Genomic DNA, 19,622 nt, shown 5'->3' with positions numbered 1-19,622 from the left:
TATGCTCGGCACACTCCACCTAGAAGGCAGCGGATCACATGCGGCAGACTTACACCAAATGCTTCATTTGTCGAAGTGCCTAGCGTTGGTGGCCAAGTCCTTGATCCTTGTGTCTGTCAACGTATCCACAATAACTGCCGTCCGTTGCCTATCGAGGGCCAGGTATCATGCTAAGTGTTCTGCATGTATCACCTTTTATTTATTTATTTTTTAATGTTTATTTAGTTTTGACAGAGAGAGAGACAGAGCATGAACGGGGGAGGGTCAGAGAGAGGGAGACACAGAATCTGAAACAGGCTCCGGGCTCCGAGCTGTCAGCACAGAGCCCGACGCGGGGCTCGAACCCACGGACCGCGAGATCATGACCTGGGCCGACGTCGGTCGCTTAACCGACTGAGCCACCCAGGCGCCACTACCCTGTGGATTTTAACATAATGCACTTGTTGAGTTGTTGTAGGACGTGATTGAAATGTCAGAACATTTTATACCTAAAAGCTGTAAGATGACGACTTTCCGGAGCCCTCCCCCAAACACGTGATTCATATAATGTTAACACGTAATTTACACAATGAGTGGACCTGTAACATACTAGATCTGATAAAGGCATCCCAGATCTGTAAACTTGAAGCTTACGGACACCGACAACCAGGTGCTCAGGTAATACTCATTTTCCCTTTATATCGAACCAAGGTAAATATTTTGGAGGCCAAAAAGGATATTCCTGAGACTGTTCTTGTCGATTCCATACTCCTGGTGGTATTTTCACCGACTGTTACCCACAGTGTAATGTTAGCTAGCGTATGTCTTTCTACACCAACAATATTTTTTGACACTGAGAACTCGAAAAAAATCATAGTGATAAAGATGCTTTATTTCTACTTGACTTCTACCAGACATTTAAAAAGAAAAGGTAGTAAGAGCCCCTCTTGTAAACGAGGGTGGAAACTCTGGACCCAGGTTTGCTTTCTGTTAGCCAAACCTTGGTAAAGCCACAGAGGAGAGAGTCAGCAGGTTACATCAGAAGGCACCGCACTTGCAATGAATTGATCAGGAACTCATCATGATCAGAGAAGTAGAGCTTTCTGAAAGCCAGCTCGTGTCCCGTTACACGTTACTTATAACGTCCTCAAAACCCAAACCAATTAACTTGGTAATAGTTATGTTTGTTCTTTGACTAGGAAGCAGTTCGAGTGACAAGGTACAAAAAATAATAAGCATGCAGCCCTTTATTTAGTTTTGCAAAGTCTCTGCTTATCGTTCTGTATATTACATGACTGTGTTATACAAATACATTTATTTACAAAAACACTCTATCTGTGCAAACTTGTTGCTTTTTAAAAATGTACGGGTATCCCCATTTCTGCCCATCCCAAGATATATTTTTAAAGCATGCATAAAAATTAACTTTGGTGTGCGAAAACTACTCTGTGCTGCCACATACGGTATTTTTTATTATGTCTATTTATATATGTACAAAAGTTGGTCAGTTTACAGAACCGTACAGAAGTGTACATGTTAAAATCCACAATGCAAGAGTGTGGGTCACCAGGTCTCAGGAAACAAAGGAAGGGTTTAGATACTGGAAAGGAAACAACTAGAGAATCCCAATATGTTAAGAGAAAGAAACAAGAGAAAGAAAGAAAGAAAGAAAGAAAGAAAGAAAGAAAGAAAGAAAAGCAAAGAAAACTAGCTTGCTTGGGCTGCAAATTATTATACATAATTCTCACGGCAGTGCAATAGGTTTGATAAACTGCCTTCTACATATGCCTCGTGTCGGCTCATGTAGAAGTTCACTGGCTTTTTGTCTAGCACGCTACTTTCAAATGTACAATGCTATAGTATCAAAATGTTTTTGGCAAAAAAGATCTTGAAAGGAACCATGACGTTCTGACAAAAATAGAAATCTGTAATAAAGCTAAATAACACCAAAATAAAAGGAAATATTATAGTATCTGTTTTACAATTTGTATAGATAGTCACGCTTGTGTATTTCTCGGTTTCACGTCTAGTCTCCGTAATGAAAAATATTTTTGTACAAAACATACTAAAATTCTGGAATCATACATGTTTTACATGCTGAGTACATTTTCCTCCCCGTCTCTCACACACCCTTCTCTCCTGCCAGCCACTCTTTTCGTAACACATGCTTACTTCATTTGACGGGTATCGGCTATAGACAGTGAACACTATGTAATTACAATAGCAACGAAGAAAACAAACAAGCTTCACTGACATCTATTAATCCAGTATTTAGCACATACTTAGCATTAAGCCTCAAACAGTACGGCAATATGTTACATTCGCTTGGGAAAACAGTTGTGGAAGACTGTCGAAAAACATTTTTTGTGTATTTTTTTAACGGTAACTCCGACTTTCACCTAACAGGATTTGGCCTTTAAGAGGTTTCCTTGGCTGTGGATGGGGTGGCTTTGCTTGAACTTCCGTTCTGTGCCTTGTAGCTGGTGAGGCCGGGAGTGTGGATGGTCCTGATGCTCTTGGCACCTTGATTCAGTGAAGTGGGGGAGGCGGGGGAGGGCGGGGAGGAGGAGGAAGAGGAGGGGGAAGGGGCTGCTCGGCCGTTTTGAGTCTGCAGTGAGAATGAGAGATGGTGGCCTTTCCCTGTATGAGTGGGGCTCTGAAACTTTAAGGAGCCATTAGAGACAGAGGGGATGAGGGAGGCAGAGGGAGCAGATCGTCCTGTTTGGGGGCTGAGAGGGTTAGAAGTAACCGGTGGTTTAGTAGCAGGTGGAATAGGCAAGTTAGAGCTGTCACCACTAGAAGAGGGCAGAGAACTGCTTTTCCCAGAGCTGGGAGAAAGGGCTGGAATCTTAGAAGCAGGTAAGGAGGGGAAAGTAGGCTTACAGTCCCCACCAGCTTTCTTAGCACTTCCATTAGCCTGCAAACAAAGATGGCGGGAGACAGTTTGTCAGAAAGCTGGTAACACGATCAAACCACAGGGTCTGGCAACACAGCCCTTCTGAGAATGACTAAATAAAAGAAACCAAATCAAACCGAACCAGTTCAAGGCCTGAGCTAAGTTCTTGTTGTGCTGCACTGGACCTGGTAGAGACCCCCCAAAGTACAAGAGCAGAGATGTGTAGAACGGGAGGAAAGGAAGAACGGCGTAGGTGAGAAGAGGCACACCATCCCGCTACCGTTCCCGGGTGCTAGGTCGGCCATGCGTCTGGGGTGATTACTGGGGTGGGGCGGGGGCATCGTGATGGACAGTTAATGTGCCTCTAATGCAACGCAGTCAGCATATACGTTAGTACTGGTGACTTTCAGGGCAGCTCAAGGACAGGTCTGACTCGGTTTCCCGAGGTGTTCTGATGAACCACTACATTCACCCAAAGAAAAGCCGACGGGCCCGGCACCTTGTGTTAACAGTTAAACTTTGGAGTCACAAAGTAAAAGATGTTTTATTGCAAGCATGCAGAAGCGTGGTGAAAAGTTTAACGAAGGTTTTTAGACTTTCTTCATGCCCCAGATCCAGGGTGTCTACGTAAACCGTATCTTACAAAGAAAGCATGATATTTGGTATAAACTAAGTCAGTGACTTGCTTCTTAAACGCAACAGTGTCCATCCAAAATTGGGTTTAAGGTAAAACTACCTGACGGTATTGGCGAGGGTCCTGCAGTTTGGACTGCTTGCCAGGCTTGTCCAGGCTTCCGGGTCTGTTCTTGGAACTCATGGGGACCGGCATCCTGCTCGTCTGTGGGGTCCCGGCGGCGCCCTGTGGGAAGGAGCAGTGGGAGGGGAAGAGAAGGAGAAGCACGTGAGCGGATTGTCACGCAAGCTCTCCCACTGTGTGCAGAAGCTCAACGTGAGAAGCCACAGCCCTACATGCAGGACAGATCTAGGAGACGGACATCAGGAGACACCACTGGGGTTAATTTGAAGAATCAAACAGAATGAATCTGCTCCACTACTGATCAAACGGATTTTAATGTGAGTATCAGAGCAATCATTTCAACAGCACATGACTGACCCAGCGTCCTCTGCGTTTACCCAACACCAATCAGCAACAGAGGTAAAAAGAGAATCAATTAGCTGTTAGACACCTAGTTGTTGTTGTTTTGAAGGTGAGGGAGAAAGTGTGAGAGAAAGGGATCGTGGCGAACAGACAAAAATAAAACCACAATGAGCCACCTGAAAGGAAGCAAGTAAATCACAAGACACCTGTTGCTAATGGTGATTATGGCAGATGTAAGAAAGCAGCTGGGTCTTTTCGTTTTCCATCAGACCAAGATACCTTACGTGAGGCTGAAGGTACGGACGAGGGGGGCTCTAGGGCAGTGGGAGCTTCGTCCAGAACTAGCAGGGAGCGGGGAGAGGCCTCTTGGGCTATGTGGGCTGAGCTTGCAACAGAATCTCTGTTGGAAGAGCATGAAGCGTCCACCAGGGCTTTTGGACTCATTTCACTGATTGTGGTTTCAAGCTGTTTGATGGTCTGCTCCAGGCTGTCCAGCGTCCTGTAGGTATTTTTTCTGATTTCGTCAGTTCTGGAAATCACAGGTGCGTTCTCTGCACTGGGCGGCTCTGGTCTCCTAAGCGTACTTTTGGGGGCGTCTTCAGGTTGGGACCTAGTGATTTCAAATCGTTTAGCTTCCTTGTGCTGCTTCAAAGTGCCGTCCTCCTCCTCCTCCTCGTAGACCACCACCTGCAGCGTCTTCTTCCCCGTTTTGGTTCCCGTGCGAATTGCCTGAGTGAGAGCAGCCAGTTGCTTTTTAGGGAATTTGAATTTAAACTTTTTCTTGGGGCTTTCAAACTGGTCATCCGTCACGTCACCCTTGCTTTCTGCACTTGGAGAGTCTGCGTGGCCGAACCTGCTCAGCTCGTTCTTACTCGTTTCCTGTCCCGGGGGTTCAGCCTCTGGTGAAAGGCAGTGTGGCTGGAATTTACCATCAGCCTGCTGCCCTGATCCGGGGCTGCCGGATGCAACCTTCTTATGCAACTTTTGGGAAGTGTTATTCTGGAGTACAGGGTCTCCGTTTTCCTCCTCTTCCTCCTCCTCTATCTTTTCCTCTGTCATCATCCTCTCTAATTCCTCGTCGCATTCCTCGAATATGGTTGAAAGTCTCTTATACGCAGACCGGATGTCCATGGGCTCGTCAAAAATGATGATAACTGGTTTCTTGTCTAGGCACACGACTGGCTCTTCGTTTTCAGCTCCTTCTTGTGGGGACGTTGCTTCTTTCTTGGCGTCAATGTTAACCGTCTGTACATCTTCCCCCTTTTGGCTCACTATGTCGCGGACCTCCCCACTGGAGAGCACCTGGACGGCAGTTTTGGTGATCATGAAGGCGATGTTGTCGGTGGTCGCATTTTCTTCAGTGGGAGAACTTGGTGTCGATTCTCCGTCCTCGCTGGGGTTCACGCTAGCATGCCGTGCCCCCTTGGGTCTTAGAGCAACCTGGCCGAACTCTGTCATGTGAACCTCTTGATCTTGAGTTCTGACATCACACGTGCTCAATTCAGTTGACCTAGCGGGAGAGGGAAGGTCACACCTATCTGCGTTTTCCTGTCTTTCTAGTCTCATCTCCTTCGTCTTTCCATAATTCATCTTCTGATTCTCAGCGTCAGGCACAGGGTACTGCGGTCCTGAGCTCTTAGGTCCTTTGTTTATTTCATCTAATGAACAAAGGCCAGAGTAACTGGCATTGACCTTAGACACATTTTTCTGGGTATAGTTTCTACTGTCTTTAAATAAACGTTTGCCGGGTATGGAATTTTCCTTCTTTAGGATGTCTGTTTTATACTCTGATGTTCTTGATGCATCAGAAACACTATTCTCCATTGCTATTTCCCATTTAGGATGGTCAAGGGGTGTGAGAGCCCCTGTGGGAACCTGAGAGGGAAGTGGAGGAGGGAAACCACACACATTAATCAGAACAGGATCCGCGAAAGGGGGCCATGAATCTGCATGGTATCCGTCGGAACGCAGATTTGCTAAACTCACCTTTCGGGATTCCATTTGGGGGCCGTTTTCATATTCGACATCAGATTTCCGAACGTCTTCATGGAAAAATTCCAAATTCTGGTAGAATAGTGTAGGACATGTTACTGCACAAAACCACATCCCCCCCCCAAAGTGGACTATAACTAAATCGTTCCTTTAATCACACTTCCAGAACCTGCGGGCCAAGCACATCTGCCAAAGCCTAGACGGCTCTACTTTGGCTGGCTTTGTGGTTCTCCAGCTTCCAAACACACCCTGTGTTCGCACGAGACGAAAATCTCAATTAGCAAAATAGTTTAGGGATTTGCAAAATTGGTGAGGGAGCAGTTAAGAGAATAAAAGGATCGATTCTGTATCCACACGTTCTCTCTCCAGCATCTGATTGTGAGCTTAGCAGAATCGAAAACGGGAAGAGAGGTGTAGCGCAGTAGAAAGCACAGTATCTCGGCAGGCAGAAGCTTTGTGGTTCTAATCCAGCTCTGCCCCTTAACTGTGCCACCTTCACTTTCCTGGGCCTCCGTTTTCTTGTGTATAGACTGGGGAACTAGACCAGAACCCTTCCAGCTAGTTATTTCGGTACTATCTCTGCTGCTTTTCTGGAAACTGTCCTATAAGGACTCTGGCCCACTTGGGTGTAGTACTTGGAGATGAAACGAAAACCTTATTTTTCCCTGGTCAAATGACAGACTGACAGTGTATCTGCAGTTTGCACTTGGACTTGGCCAAGTCAAGTGTCACAGTAACCTTCAACCTAGTAATACCCAAGGCGGTCAAATCCAAATTCAGAATGATAATGCTGCCAAAATACCCTCGAAACACCTCCAAAGCAGATATTGGAGGCTACAGCGGTGACTTTGACATCGTAAGTCAGCTTCTAGTCTCTGTATTCTCGGATACAGAGCGAAGGTCCATTTCTGCGGGTGTCACCGAGATTCAGGACGTGAGGACCCAGCAGTGAGGCTCAGGTCCGGACAGTGCTTCACCGGGAAGCGTGGCCTTGTCTGGCTCCCTTGGGCTCTGCCACGACACTAACACTAGCTGTGCCTTGTCGCTTCCAAGGCACTGCTGCCCCTTCTTCTTGCTGCCAAAGCCCGAAAGGAAGAGGTGGTTACAGGGGGAAGGGACACAATCCCGAGAAGGTTGTCTGGCTAAAGTAATGACAACATAACAAAGCATAATAACCGGGCCCCGCCCAAGTCAACCCACAGCAACCCCACCGCCCTGTTACAAATGGAAAGGATGTCCATACACATTCAAGGAATAACACACAAACAACAGAGTCAGTATTAATCACATGGAAACATCGTACAGCATACGAGGTGCATCAGCCACGGGATGCCTCCTGTTAAACCTCCCCTCCTCCCGGTAAGGCCCCAAACCAGTGCAACAATTCGGCCGGTACAGACGAACAACATGAGGTCTTTTGTGGGATTTTAAATTTGGATCATTAAACAACTCACACATCCAATAAAAGGTTTAAGAAGAAAAGCAAGAGAGGTTTCGGACTAAGGTTTCCACCCCAAACACGGAGGCAGCAGAGCATGCTAGGACTTGAGTGAGAATTTACCCCTGAATTGGAGAAGGAGTCGACATGTAATCTAGGCATGACACGTGCACAGCTGACGTTCTTCTGGCCCAGTGCCCGGGGTCAGCGCTGGCATCTGTTCTGACTGGTCAGGGCCCATGCCATACCCACTGCTAAGTATTTCAAATGTCACCCAGAGACACACGTATTTTAAAAGGGGTGAGGTAGCAGGAATACTCCGATGAAAGCCACTAAGATAAAGATGTCAAGGGTAGGTTTCACAAGACCTGTTACTTTTGTTACTGGGCTAGAAAAAAAGAACGAAATTATCACAACAAGTGCATTCACTGTATCCAGGGTAGCTCGGTCACAATTGTCATGTAATCTCATAATGATATCTCAGAGGTAATCTTAGAGGGTCAAGACTGCGTAAAATGTGGTTAAACCTCTTAATGTCTGTTTATAGGTAGGTCCTGAGGTTTGGATCGTTCAGAAAACTGTGTGGCAGGCTCTAAATGCATATGGCAATCAAGCAAAATCAGAGACACAGTTATAGGAAAATTGTACACAAGTGAAGCACTAGGCTGACACCTCATGATGATAAGGAGAAAATTTTAAAGAAATACTTGATTTATAGAAGAGTAGACGAATAGCCCAGGAGGAGTGCTGACAAAAATGTGGGGAGAAGTCTGATACTCATGGTTATTATGAGACAGGTCAGTCTGCTGCATAGAAGTATCTAACACAAGCACTTAAGTGCCTATATGGCTCTCACTACAGACTTGGCCTATTATCCGACGGACTCCTGATTGAGGTGAAGGGTATCTCAAGGCTATGGCTTTCTAATTGCAAGGCGAGAAATCTTATGCAACTTTTCAGCCAATGAGCAAAGTTCTACGAGACAACGATGATCTCTAGAGGGATCTTCCGGAAGTTCCCAGTTCCCAGTGTTTCAGACAGACATCGGCCCAGGTATGCCCTGTGACTCAGGATATGCCAGGGCCTTTCATGAGGTGGTTTTACTTAGGGCCACTGTAGGGCAATCCCACAGACTGAAAGAGGAGTATATTTCAAATAGGATGTCATGGGTTCACTTGAAAGTAACAGGAGATTCTCTTCATGAGAAAGATTTAACAGCAATAATCTCATAACCTCTCCTGCTGCACGGAGATGCCCTCAACCCCCCCTCCCCCCCACCTCGGCAGACCTAGTTTGCAGGAGGCCCTAGGATGGTTGTAAGGCAGGGAGGAGGAGGCCGGTCTCCTTGTCAGGGCCTCACGGCCGGGGGCTGTCAGCCCCAGGACCGTATCTCTTGAAGGATTATGCTAGAATAGCCCTCTGATTCATGATCCTTCATCTCCCTCACTGAGGCTTCTTTCACGGGGACTGAGGTGCCCACCGGGAGTAGCTATTAGGCTATGCTACGGCTGATTTGTTTGACTTTATTTAGGGGAAGCTCGAACCTAGTCCTTGCGAAAAGTGCTAGGACCGGAGTGGGTCACGATAAGCTTTTAATCCTGAAATTCATTCAGATAAGATGGCTTTATGCCCAAGAATCCTAAAAGCTCTAAAGCCAACTCAGAAAGTTGAAGCTCACACATTCAGGCCAATGTCCTTTCCCTAAAGTACTTATGTAATGACGGTGAACTTTGTTTTAGAGCCCGGACAGCTGACCTGAAGCCATTAGGACGCCACAATGTGTATGAGCACTGAGCTTACACCGAATTTATTGTCTTGCAAGGTATAGTTTGAGAATTTGTCCTACTTAACGCAAATTCTGTCTGGCGTTCCTGAACACGTGTGCAAACACATCTGCGTCGTTTCTACGAGGATACACCCAGGGATGGTGAGCATGTAGCTCTGCGGTGTGTTTTGTCCCTACCCTCTAAGGCTTGCAGCTACTTCTGACACAGGCGTGTTGGATCTAGAAGACACGTTAAGAATTAGAAAAAGTGCTACACGCTTGACTGGTGTTTCCATTTTCTTCTAGAGTTCTAGAAAATCTTGCAACGGGGATACTCTTTAGTTTGGGAAGATAATGCCCAAGTTCTGCATAGACTGTTACAGGAACACACAGCGCACGCTGGGAACCCGAACCAGGTATCTCTGATTACCTAAGGCTGTGTCTCCGTTAGTTTAAAAAAAAACAAAACAAACCAGGTGAGAGGGAAAAAGAGGGCACAGAAAGAAGGACAAACGCAGGAGTGGTGTTAGTGTCAGAGCAAGGAAAGAAGGACCATTTGACTGTGTGGCAAACGTGTAACTGCCACGTTACCTTCTTCTCCTTGGGTGGGACTGTGGCCCCCGGCCTAGTGTCTTTAACGTGACTGTCAGCCCGGGACTGCTCAGCGTGACTGTTTGAATTTACATCCATAAAGGAACACTTCTGGAATGCCTAAGGGATTAAAATACTGAGGTTAACAGGGATGCCGGCGTAGTGACGAGGGAGGAGGGAACAGACAGGGAGTCTGGAGGCGTGGAGACCCCAGCCTAGTCCTGCCGGGCCGTCACACCAGGGACGGGGAGGCGGCGCCACGAAACCTGGTTTGGCATTTGGCCTCAGAGCAGCAAAGCTAGGCTCTGAGCCAGAGGCAGAGGCTTCCTCACTGGCTGTGCCACGGCGTGATAAATGGACAGAACCCTTGGAACGCATGCCCTTTGTGGGGTGTCTGGGTGCCTCGGTCGGTTAAGCAACGGATTCTTGACCTCAGCTCAGGTGGTGATCTCACAGTTTGTGGGACTGAGCCCCGCACTGGACTCAGCGCTGAAAGCGTGGAGCCTGCTTGGGATCCTCTCTCCCTCCCCCTCTCTCTCTGCCCCTCCCCTGCTTGCACTACTCTCTCGTCCAAAGTGCGCAGAGCCCGATTGGGATTCTCTCTCTCTCTCTCTCTCTCTCTCTCTCTCTGCCCTTCTTCCCCTGCTTACACTACTCTCTCGTGCAAAATAAACTTTAAACAACAACAACAAAAAAGAATACAGTAGTAACATAGTAACAGGTACTCCCACATTCTAAGGTGCTCTGAGGTGCATTTAGAATAAAGTGATGCTCCTGAGTGCCCATGGGGTTCTGAGCTGCCTCCTTTCTGCCTGAGCTTCTAGATCTGTCCTAGAAAACTATCAATTTTAGTTCTAGGAGTCCACCCCAGTTTGGGTGAACAGTGGGTGAGGGAGGCCAGTCCTCAGACAAACAGAAAGCACAGGCTGTGTCTGCGGGGCAGAGAGGGAGTGACAATACGGTCACGAAAGCAGGAAAGATGAAGAACCCAGCACCCAAGCTTCTTGAAATCAGTGGCTCTCAATTCAACTACATGTCACCTAGTTAAAAAAAATTTTTGTTACCCAGGCCTCACACAGAGAATAATTAATTCAGAATTAATTCACAGGCCTTTTTTTTTTTTAAACTCCCCCAAATAATTCAAATTTGCAGTCAGGATTAAAGATCAGCTATTTCGATGAAAAATCCCAAATAACTGCCTCAATATTTTCTTACTGCCGAATATGGCCCTTTGGAAATAACTCCGTGGGCAGAAAGAATATCCAGGCCCGTGCCAAGTTGACTGTTTCAGCACGGGTCCTAAAATACGACTTGAGCCGATGCCTGGGAACTTCCCCGGCCTGCTCTTCTGTTTCTCTGCTTGTTCCTTCTTCCTGAAGCCGGTGTGCTGGCTCCCCCCTTGGGGTCTCTCAGACACCCCAGTCCTAGCGGGCCCTGGAGATGCCCATTGAGGCCACCTGCCATCTCCGCTGGGCTGTCAGACCCTGGACTTTGGAGCCTCTGGTTTTTTCTGACGCCTGGTAACACACAGCAGGAAACTGTTCCACAGTCACACTCAGGAGGCCGCATCTGCTCCTTGTCCTGCCTCGGGGGCACCTAAGTGCAGAGCCCAAGTGCGCGGCTGACCTCCTGATGCAGCGGGTAGGGTCCCTACCCCAGAAGGAGGGCTCTTGGCTTTGGTTAAGTCAGGCTTAGAGCACTTGATTCACCAGTATTACCTAACCACCAATAACACAACAAGAAACCACATACTCCAGGCTTTGAAAACTTTCAAAGAAACCATCAGAGATATTTAGACGTCAGTGGTGGGAAATATTCCCAAGTGATGAGCTCTAAAGCGTAGCTGGAACAAGTAAATGACTTCTCTTTGGGGGCTAGTGCAGGACTATCCATGAGCCTAAAAGTTTCTACTTCTTGGATTAGGAGTGACTGTTCACCTTGCACAGATGTAAAATTACCTAGTTCTTCGTCATCCATTTGAACCAAACTGGGCCGCGATCAATTTAAACCACGCTTTGGGGCAGAGGCTACAACGAACGGTCCCAGAATCTGCCTACACATCTCAGGACGAGCACCAATCTCCCGACGACAAGCAGCCCGGCCATGCCAGTGTCATCAGCCAGAGGGTCCTCCCTGGATCACTGAGTGACGGACGCCTCCACCCTCTCAACTGTTTCATGCATCGCTAACCGTATACATCTATGGTTCCTATGTATGACATTCTTTAAACGTCCTAAAAATCTGTCACCGATCTGATTGGTGGAGGGGATGTCCTAGGCCAGTCTGAGAGAAGCTCAGAAGGGCTCAGCCCTGGGACAAATCAACCAGCAGCCCTGTAAATCCAAACAGCCCAATTTTGGTAGTTATTACCACGGAAAGCAGAGTGGAACAGCCGTGGTAGAAATGACATGGCTTAAAAGTTCTCCTTACTCCACACGAAGAATGCACACCCATGGTGCGTGCACTGGTGAAGAGGCAATGTATTTTGGAGCCCTAAGTGTGTGATCTGACCATGTGATCTGACCATCCAGAGAGGGGAAAAAATGCTACAATGAGTATGGGTCAAAATGAAATATTCTATGAACAGACTTTGGTCTGGAAATTGTGCATGCCTCTGATTAGAAAAGTTCTTAGAACATACACCCAGGGTAGGTTCACATCCATGATTTGAATGTGGGGTAAACTTTGAGTACCGTTTCTGTACCCCATCCTTAATCCTAAGAATGGACTGTGTCAATTAATTAAAAAATAAAAATCGAAAACTAATAAATAATCATTTCGCAAACAGGGCAAAGAAAATGGGAAATGAAATCGTTCCGTTTTTCTGCATATTTGAAAAGATGATGCTGACACCGAATGGGAACTTGGTATGAAGGACAGAAGACCTAAGGGCAGCCATTCTAAGTATTAAAACCAAAGTTTTTATGAGACCCACGTGAAGGAGGCCTTAATCAGTCCTTATGAAGACAAGACGATGGCTGATATTTCGGATCCCTGTCTGAATTGCTTTTGAAATGAATGGACTATTAAAAGCAAGGAAAGTAAATCCTCTTGGCCGGAGCTAGGAAAACTCGCAATTCATTTCCCGTATAAACTTCCTGAGTTGTTTTGTGAAACAGTCATTCCTTACACACGTCATGAAGTACCCTGAGGGTAGTTCAGGGCCATCTTGGAAAACTGGAGGCCAAGGCCAGAAGATGCTGCTTACGAGGCCTAGGTCCAAAGGCTCCTTGCCAGCCCTCTCTAGGTAATGGATCTGTGAGAGACATAGCCAGAGCGGCCTAGGTAGGAAGGCAAGGAGCCACAACCAGTTACCTCATCCACATACCTGGAGTTCCGCCATTATTTTGTCTCCTTCTTCTTCTTCCTCCTCGTCCTTTGAGGACGAGGTAGCGACTGGCGGTGGGGATGGGGTCCAGGTGGAAGCCAGCTCCTCGGTCGGACACTTAGAGGCTCTAGCCTGGGGGCTTGGCCCAGCATCTTCACTGCTTGCCTGTGGAAGATTCAAATCACAGATATTAGCTCAACGCCTCTAGGGGCTGGCAAAAAGAGGCACAGATTACAGCAACACACGTTCCCTTACTGCCTGGCATGTCGGCTTCCTACCTCTTCAAATCGAGTCGAAAGACTATTAATATCCCTTGCTTTTAGTTTGGGTTTTTTTTTGTACAAGCTGCCATTTTGGTGAATGGGTTGAAGATTTTAAATGAAGTTATAACTACTCAACATTTGGTGCCTTTAAGAAAGGCCTGCCCGTACTACATCTCCTTGGAAATTGTATTTTACATTTAACACAAAAGACCAAACTTGCCAAGTTAAGTGCAAGCTAAAACCCACTGAACACCTTTCTGTACAGACTCTTACAACCGTGTGAGCTAGTCTCACTTAGCTTTTGTAAGGTGGACTTTCCTTTGCGTCCCCTTCTACTCCGTTTTCAATCTTATGAGGCCCTTGCTGGAGAAGTAGCTTGTGATTTGCATTTTACATTGTTGCAGCTACAAGTCAAGTAAGGATAGAGCTGGTGGTGCTGAGTCTAGTCCAATAACACTGGCTGACATTTTCCCATCTGTGGGGCTTCCTGTGATGTAGCTTAATCAATTCTCTCCTCTGCCTTACTGCTTTCTGTGTTCTACATGAGAATAGAGAGAACCTTGTCTAAGGGTATCATTTGAACTCAGAGACCAGTTCACCAGAGCTGAACCCATCAGACCTTAGCGGTGATGTTCTCCTTCCTGCTGGTGTAGACCACATCGCCGGACCTCGTGGTGGTGAGCCCTGATCCTGGCAGGTAGCTCCGCCGAGGGGGTGGGGGAGGAGGAGGTGGGGACTTACCCCCCAGCTTGTCCAAGTCTTGTTCTGAATTTGGAGAGTCTTCTGGAAAACAGTGTGTCATTGCAAAATAACCTCTTTGCAAGAGAACTTCCAGAACAGTGTATTTCTATAAACTTGATGCAATCTGATGTAAACATCTCTCTGTTCTTTCCATAGTGTCAGGATTAAAGGCATAGACCCTATAGCCCAACTGACTTGAAATCCCAAAAAGACCCTGTACAAGTTAATTAACTTCTCTCTGCCTCAGTTGTATCATCTATTAAATGGGTATCATAATAATCCTCTCCACTGGGATGCTGTGGAGATTAAATACCTTAATATACGCGAAGCACTTAGAACAGTGCTTAGTGACTTACTGTAAATGCAATGCAAGTATGAGCTATCATTATTAAAAAAATATGTGCATATATATGTATATATATATATATATATATATATATATATATATATATATGTAGCATATATACATATATAGATATATTTTAAGTAGGCTTCATGCCCAGTGTGGAGCCCAACATAGGGCTTGAACTCAGGGCTCTGAGATCAAGACCTGAGCTGAGATTAAGAGTCAGATGCTCAGGGCGCCTGAGTGGCTCAGATGGTGAAGCGTCCGACTGCGGCTCATGTCATGATCACACAGTTGGTGAGTTCGAGCCCCGCCTCAGGCTCTCCGCTGTCAGTGCAAAGCCCACTTCAGATCCTCTGCCTTCCTCTGCCTTCCTCTCTCTCTGCCCCTCCCCTGCTCACTCTCTCATTCTCTCTCAAAAATAAACATTAAAAAAAAAAAAAAAGTCAGATGTTCAACCGACTGAGCCATCCAGGTGCCCCAAGAGCTATCATCATTAAGTAAAACTTCTGGGTATTCCTTGGAGAGATGAAATATTAGAGCTTAGAGACAAATCCAGAGCCCCTCGCATGGCTGCTAAAGGAAGGACGTGAGAGACAGTGTTATTAGCAGGAGAAGTTTGTGCAGGGGATGTTAGAATAGAATCTGGCCGATGAAGGGCCAGGAGGAAATGCAAGGCAGATGAACAGAAAACAAAGTCAGGGACAAAATGGACTTTTGGTCCTGGTTATGTGGTTGGAAAGGGTTCTCTGCTAATGAAAGGAGGCAGTAAACACAGAAATGCAGAAGGAGAAGTTGGCATTGACACCAAAGGTTAGGAAATACAGGTATCTACTTAGCTTTCTCCAGAAAAATGTCCAGAAAAGGCACTTAACCAAATTCAAACCTCCTCATTTCTGTCCTTTATCATCATTCCTCACCTCTGCCTTTTACCAGCCTGAACCCAAGTGCGCACTAAAGCAGCAGAAGCAGAAACTCGGGGTTGGACCTTCCAACCGGGCTTTGCCCCAGCTCTCTCTAGGAACACGGCCTGCCCTCTCGGGAATATGTTTGTCCTTTCTGAGCAACCTAGTCAGAGCTGTTTGAGGGACATGCTTGAGAAGTTTCTACTTAAAGCTGTAGTAAGGGTGTGGGTGCTCATCAGGGTGAAAGGCCAGTGGTTACGTGTAGCCGACAGTTCTGGTCTCCTGCAGGAGAGTGTGGGTGACGAGGCCCCAGCAGCAGTGGGCCACCCGGCTGGTTCCTGAGCCAGCGGCCTGGCCAGGGGACAGCCTCATCAGCTTTGTGGGTCCCCCCAGGGACTGGCACAGGCTGACGGGCCCTGGAAGTGGGCCCAGGTCTCCTCTCCTGGGTCATGACCATGACTGCCTCTTTGCCCGGCTTTGGTCAGGGCTCCTCCGAGCTCTCCTCTCCGCGAAGCCTTGCCCTTGCTCTGTGTGCTCAGCCCAGTTTTAGCAAAGAATTCCGTGAAGTCCGTTTAGCAAGAATCCCCCATTCTTGACATCTGAGCTGGTTCTTCACTCCCTCTGCACGTCCAGGCCCTTGGCCTGCCTTTTAGCGAGACTCCCCCTACCCTTGATGTATTGTATTCAGAGCTGGGTTCAGTTTCTCTCCCCTGCTGCCGTGGTCTTGAATAAAGTCTTGCTTGCTCTTTTTAACAAATATCTCTGTGAATAATTTTTCTTTAACACTGACTGAGGCTACCGTCTCTAAAATTTTCCACTGATTTTTTTAGGAGCTACCATCCGTTCCCGTTTTCTAAGTAGTCAGACAATTTATACAAGAGGAAATACAAATAGCTTTTAAAAACCCTGAGCGTAGAATTTCACCTCATTAGTAAACAAAAATCAGTAAAAGCAGTGACATCCATGCCAAATAAGTAAAAATGATAGAAACCAACGTTTGCAGGTAACAGATTGTATCCTTACGCATTTCTGGTGGCTGGTACATTAGCAGACTCTCTCTGAAATCAGGCCATGTGTTAAGACAAAACAAAACAAAACAGAACAAAACAAACTCAGCTGGTCGAGCATGTGACTCTTGATCTCAGGGTTGTGAGTTCAAGTCCGATGCTGGGTATAGAGTTTACTTATAACATAACGTAACACATTTAATTGAGCAAAAATACTTTGGGGAGTAATTTTTAAAAAACACTTTATGCAAATTATTTCTTTGGTTTTAAATGTTTGTTTATTTTTGAGAAAGAGGGAGACAGAGTGCAAGCGGGGGAGGAGCAGAGAGAGAGGGAGACACAGAATCCGAAGCAGGCTCCAGGCTCCGAGCTGTCAGCACAGAGCCCGACGCGGGGCTCGAACTCATGAACCGAGAGATCGTGACCTGAGCTGAAGTCAGACGCTTCACTGATTGAGCCACCCAGGCGCCCCACTTTATACAAATTTTTTTTAATCTGAAGGAATAAAAAGCCCAGATGTGGTAAGATAACAAGTGCAATCACGAGAAGGAACAATTACGATTTATAACTATTTTTTATAACTTATTTGTGATTATAAAACATCAAAGGACTACCTGACAAAAGCAATAATAAGGAGAGCCAAATTAGGCCAGGTGGAAACGGAATGGTGTAGATTCTTACCCATGAGAAATTCCTCACGGGGACTTTGGGAGAGAAGCCATCTTTGTGAGAACAGGGCTGCCCCTCCCGGGCCCCTTCCTCCTAAGGTACTTGCTGCCTGACCCTTCTGGTCCCTAAACAGGCCTCACCCAGCTGGGCAGGTGGGGAAAAGGGGTGAAAAACTTGGCTCACACAGGCTGATGGGGGCAGTTTCAGTGAGGGGAATTTTAGAGCAGCTTTGGCGAAGGAGAACAGCGAGACAGGGTTACGGTGGTTACAAATTGTATCTACGCTCATGTTCCTGGACATGCATGCAAGTCAAGATGGCGATTCCTTTCCAAATTAATTTCAGCTACTGGAGGAGGCACCATTGAATGTGGCTCTGAGACACTGGGCTGCAGGTAGAATGGTGTCTCTGTTCGCAACTTTAAGATCAGAGTAAGGCATGAGGCTTGTTGGTTGGAGATTTAGGAGGCTGAGTTTTCTAACGGTTATTTTATGTTCTTAGGGACACATTGAGGCTTCACTTCCATAGTTTAGTTAGTTCAATATACAATCTAATAATTTTGACTTAAAAAATGCAATTTTGCCTCATGATCTAATGTCCCCTCGGGACCTCATAAAGGCTGGCATTTTCTTCCTGCAGCATATGAAAAGCTCTCACTCTAAATGCGGCCCTCTTATTCTCCCAGCTGGTGCTGTGAAGTGTCATAAATTCACAGGAAATGTGGAAGCCGGGAATCTAAATTTTACCTTACCGGGCATTGTTCTAGTATCCTCAAGTAGAACATCGTTTCCAGGCTACGGTTATAGTTAAGAGGCAGTAGTGAGAATGTAGTGATACCTGAGGATTTGCTCCAATTTATAAGAGTCTTACGAAGTGAGAGATTGGTGCTGCTGGCCAGCACGTGCTTACGTGGGCAGCACTGCCCTGACCCGAGGGTAGCCAGCCCGCATAGCCCTGTGAGCACCTCACCTGAAAGTTCTAGCTTGTCTACCGGAGCATCGCCCTTTGGTTGTGGGCCCAAGGCTGGTGGCATCTCCAGGTTTGGAATTGACCTCATGATGTTGGCCTGAGCTTCTTCCAGTAGCTTCTCAAACTCTTTCCCGTTATAGTGGTCCAGATTTTGCCTTTTCTCTTCCCATTTCCTCTCTGCTTTCTGCAGGAAAAGAACAAGTGAAGAAGGTTTAAAAACCAGAGGGAAAGCTAATCAGAGATTTCGTGTCGGGGTGGCGGAGAGCATAACACAGGTTAAATGTGGATAAAATAATGCTCCGGTTTCCGCACCGAGGGACATTTTTGCACAGACAAACGTGCCCCTGTGCTCTCTGCTGTGTAAGCCCGAGTGGTCTTCACTCCCACGGAAGCAAGCTCAGAAACCCAAATGCATTCTTTCCATTATTACTGAGCACTTACTGCTACTTTCAACCAATACTAATAAAAGGACGCAGGGATATGCTTTCAAAAGTATGTATCCCATCACCAAGTTTTTGTTCTCGAAACGGAGTTTTCACTGCGGAGGAGATGTGCAGACAAACAGAAGCTAAGCCCAAAAACACTCACCAGGAACAAGGAATCCTACATCCCAGTCCCGTGGCTAAGAACTGCTATATGGCCTCCGGGTCAAACTTTCTTACGTGTAAAATGGGGTTTATCTGGGTACCCTCGAAGTTCCATCAAGTTCTCCCAATAGGGAGAATTACATGAAATGCATTTTTAAATACCTGCACATTTTTTTTAAAGGAACATTTTCCTGTGATTTCGAGGTGGCACAGTAATCCTTCCAGGAGGGCAGAGAACCCCAACACGTAAGAACTGGAAAAGACCGAGGGGATCACTTCACCAACACACTTCACACGTGAGAATGCCGAGGCCCAGTGAGGCAAAGAATGTGTCCAAGATCCACGCTGCGTAAACAAGCCTCCACCGCCACCGTCCTTTCCACCCCCTCCCTTCACTGTTTCTTCCTAGCATTTACGACCATCTGGCATACGCTGGTTCTCGGCCTCTCCCTACAAGCAGGCATGTTTCTTGAAGGCACGGACTCTGTCCCTTCTGTTCCCTGCCTGCCTCAGGGCCTCTGGGGGCTGGTGCACAGCAGGGCTCGGGGATACGGTCCGCGGAGGAAGCTCACCTTACGCAGCAGCAGTGGAGCGGGCGGCGAGGCCCAGGCCTCCTTACCGCAGATCGGGGCATTTTCAGAGACGACTCGTGAGTCGAAACTGAGAATACACACGTGGCCACGAAGGCCACGCCCAGTGGGTTCTCAAGAGACGTTTGTTAAATAGATGGGTCGTCCCACTGAGACGGTTTCCATACAGAGATGTAGGAAATGGCAGATTCCACTCACTCTCAGGAGGAAACGTGTTGTTCAGTTTTCGCCCCTGCCCTGCTGGGCACGATGGGACAGAATCACCGTCAGGCAATCACATCTCACCCCTCCCGTGAGCTGCGTTTCGTAAACGGCTGGCTTGGAGGAGAGGCACAGCCGCTGACTTTGGAGCAGAGGCAGAAGCTACCTAGGGTCCAGAGGCCCGGTTGCCCTGACCGTGGCCTTGGCAATTTGAAGAGGTTATTTTTTTCTTGAAACCTGAGTTATCCACTGCTGACA

General features: G+C 47.0%; 1 protein-coding gene across 10 annotated transcripts in view; it reads right to left on the bottom strand.

The window, feature by feature from the left end:
* Positions 1–1,208: 1,208 nt before the first annotated feature.
* The window catches only part of KIAA1217 (KIAA1217 ortholog), a 447,053-nt gene continuing 428,639 nt past the window's right edge, over positions 1,209–19,622 (bottom strand). For 7 of the 10 annotated variants that reach the window (XM_081796071.1, XM_081796072.1, XM_060659150.3 and 4 more), the window contains 8 exons: positions 17,987–18,170; positions 13,971–14,134; positions 13,089–13,253; positions 9,761–9,880; positions 5,961–6,038; positions 4,254–5,849; positions 3,612–3,734; positions 1,209–2,896 (listed from right to left, as the gene is read on the bottom strand). In XM_081796071.1, the coding sequence (XP_081652197.1) occupies positions 2,396–2,896; positions 3,612–3,734; positions 4,254–5,849; positions 5,961–6,038; positions 9,761–9,880; positions 13,089–13,253; positions 13,971–14,134; positions 17,987–18,170 (2,931 nt within the window). In that variant the 3' untranslated portion in view covers positions 1,209–2,395. The remainder of the gene's footprint in view (positions 2,897–3,611; positions 3,735–4,253; positions 5,850–5,960; positions 6,039–9,760; positions 9,881–13,088; positions 13,254–13,970; positions 14,135–17,986; positions 18,171–19,622) is intronic. The other 3 variants (XM_060659152.3, XM_060659155.3, XM_060659156.3) reach the window with 3 other exon arrangements.

This window comes from Panthera onca, chromosome B4 (genome assembly GCF_046562875.1).
Source record: "Panthera onca isolate mPanOnc1 chromosome B4, mPanOnc1 haplotype 2, whole genome shotgun sequence".
Taxonomy (NCBI): domain Eukaryota; kingdom Metazoa; phylum Chordata; class Mammalia; order Carnivora; family Felidae; genus Panthera; species Panthera onca.
The sequence above is the reverse complement of the archived record's forward strand: the minus strand, read 5'-3'. Positions and strand labels throughout refer to the sequence as shown.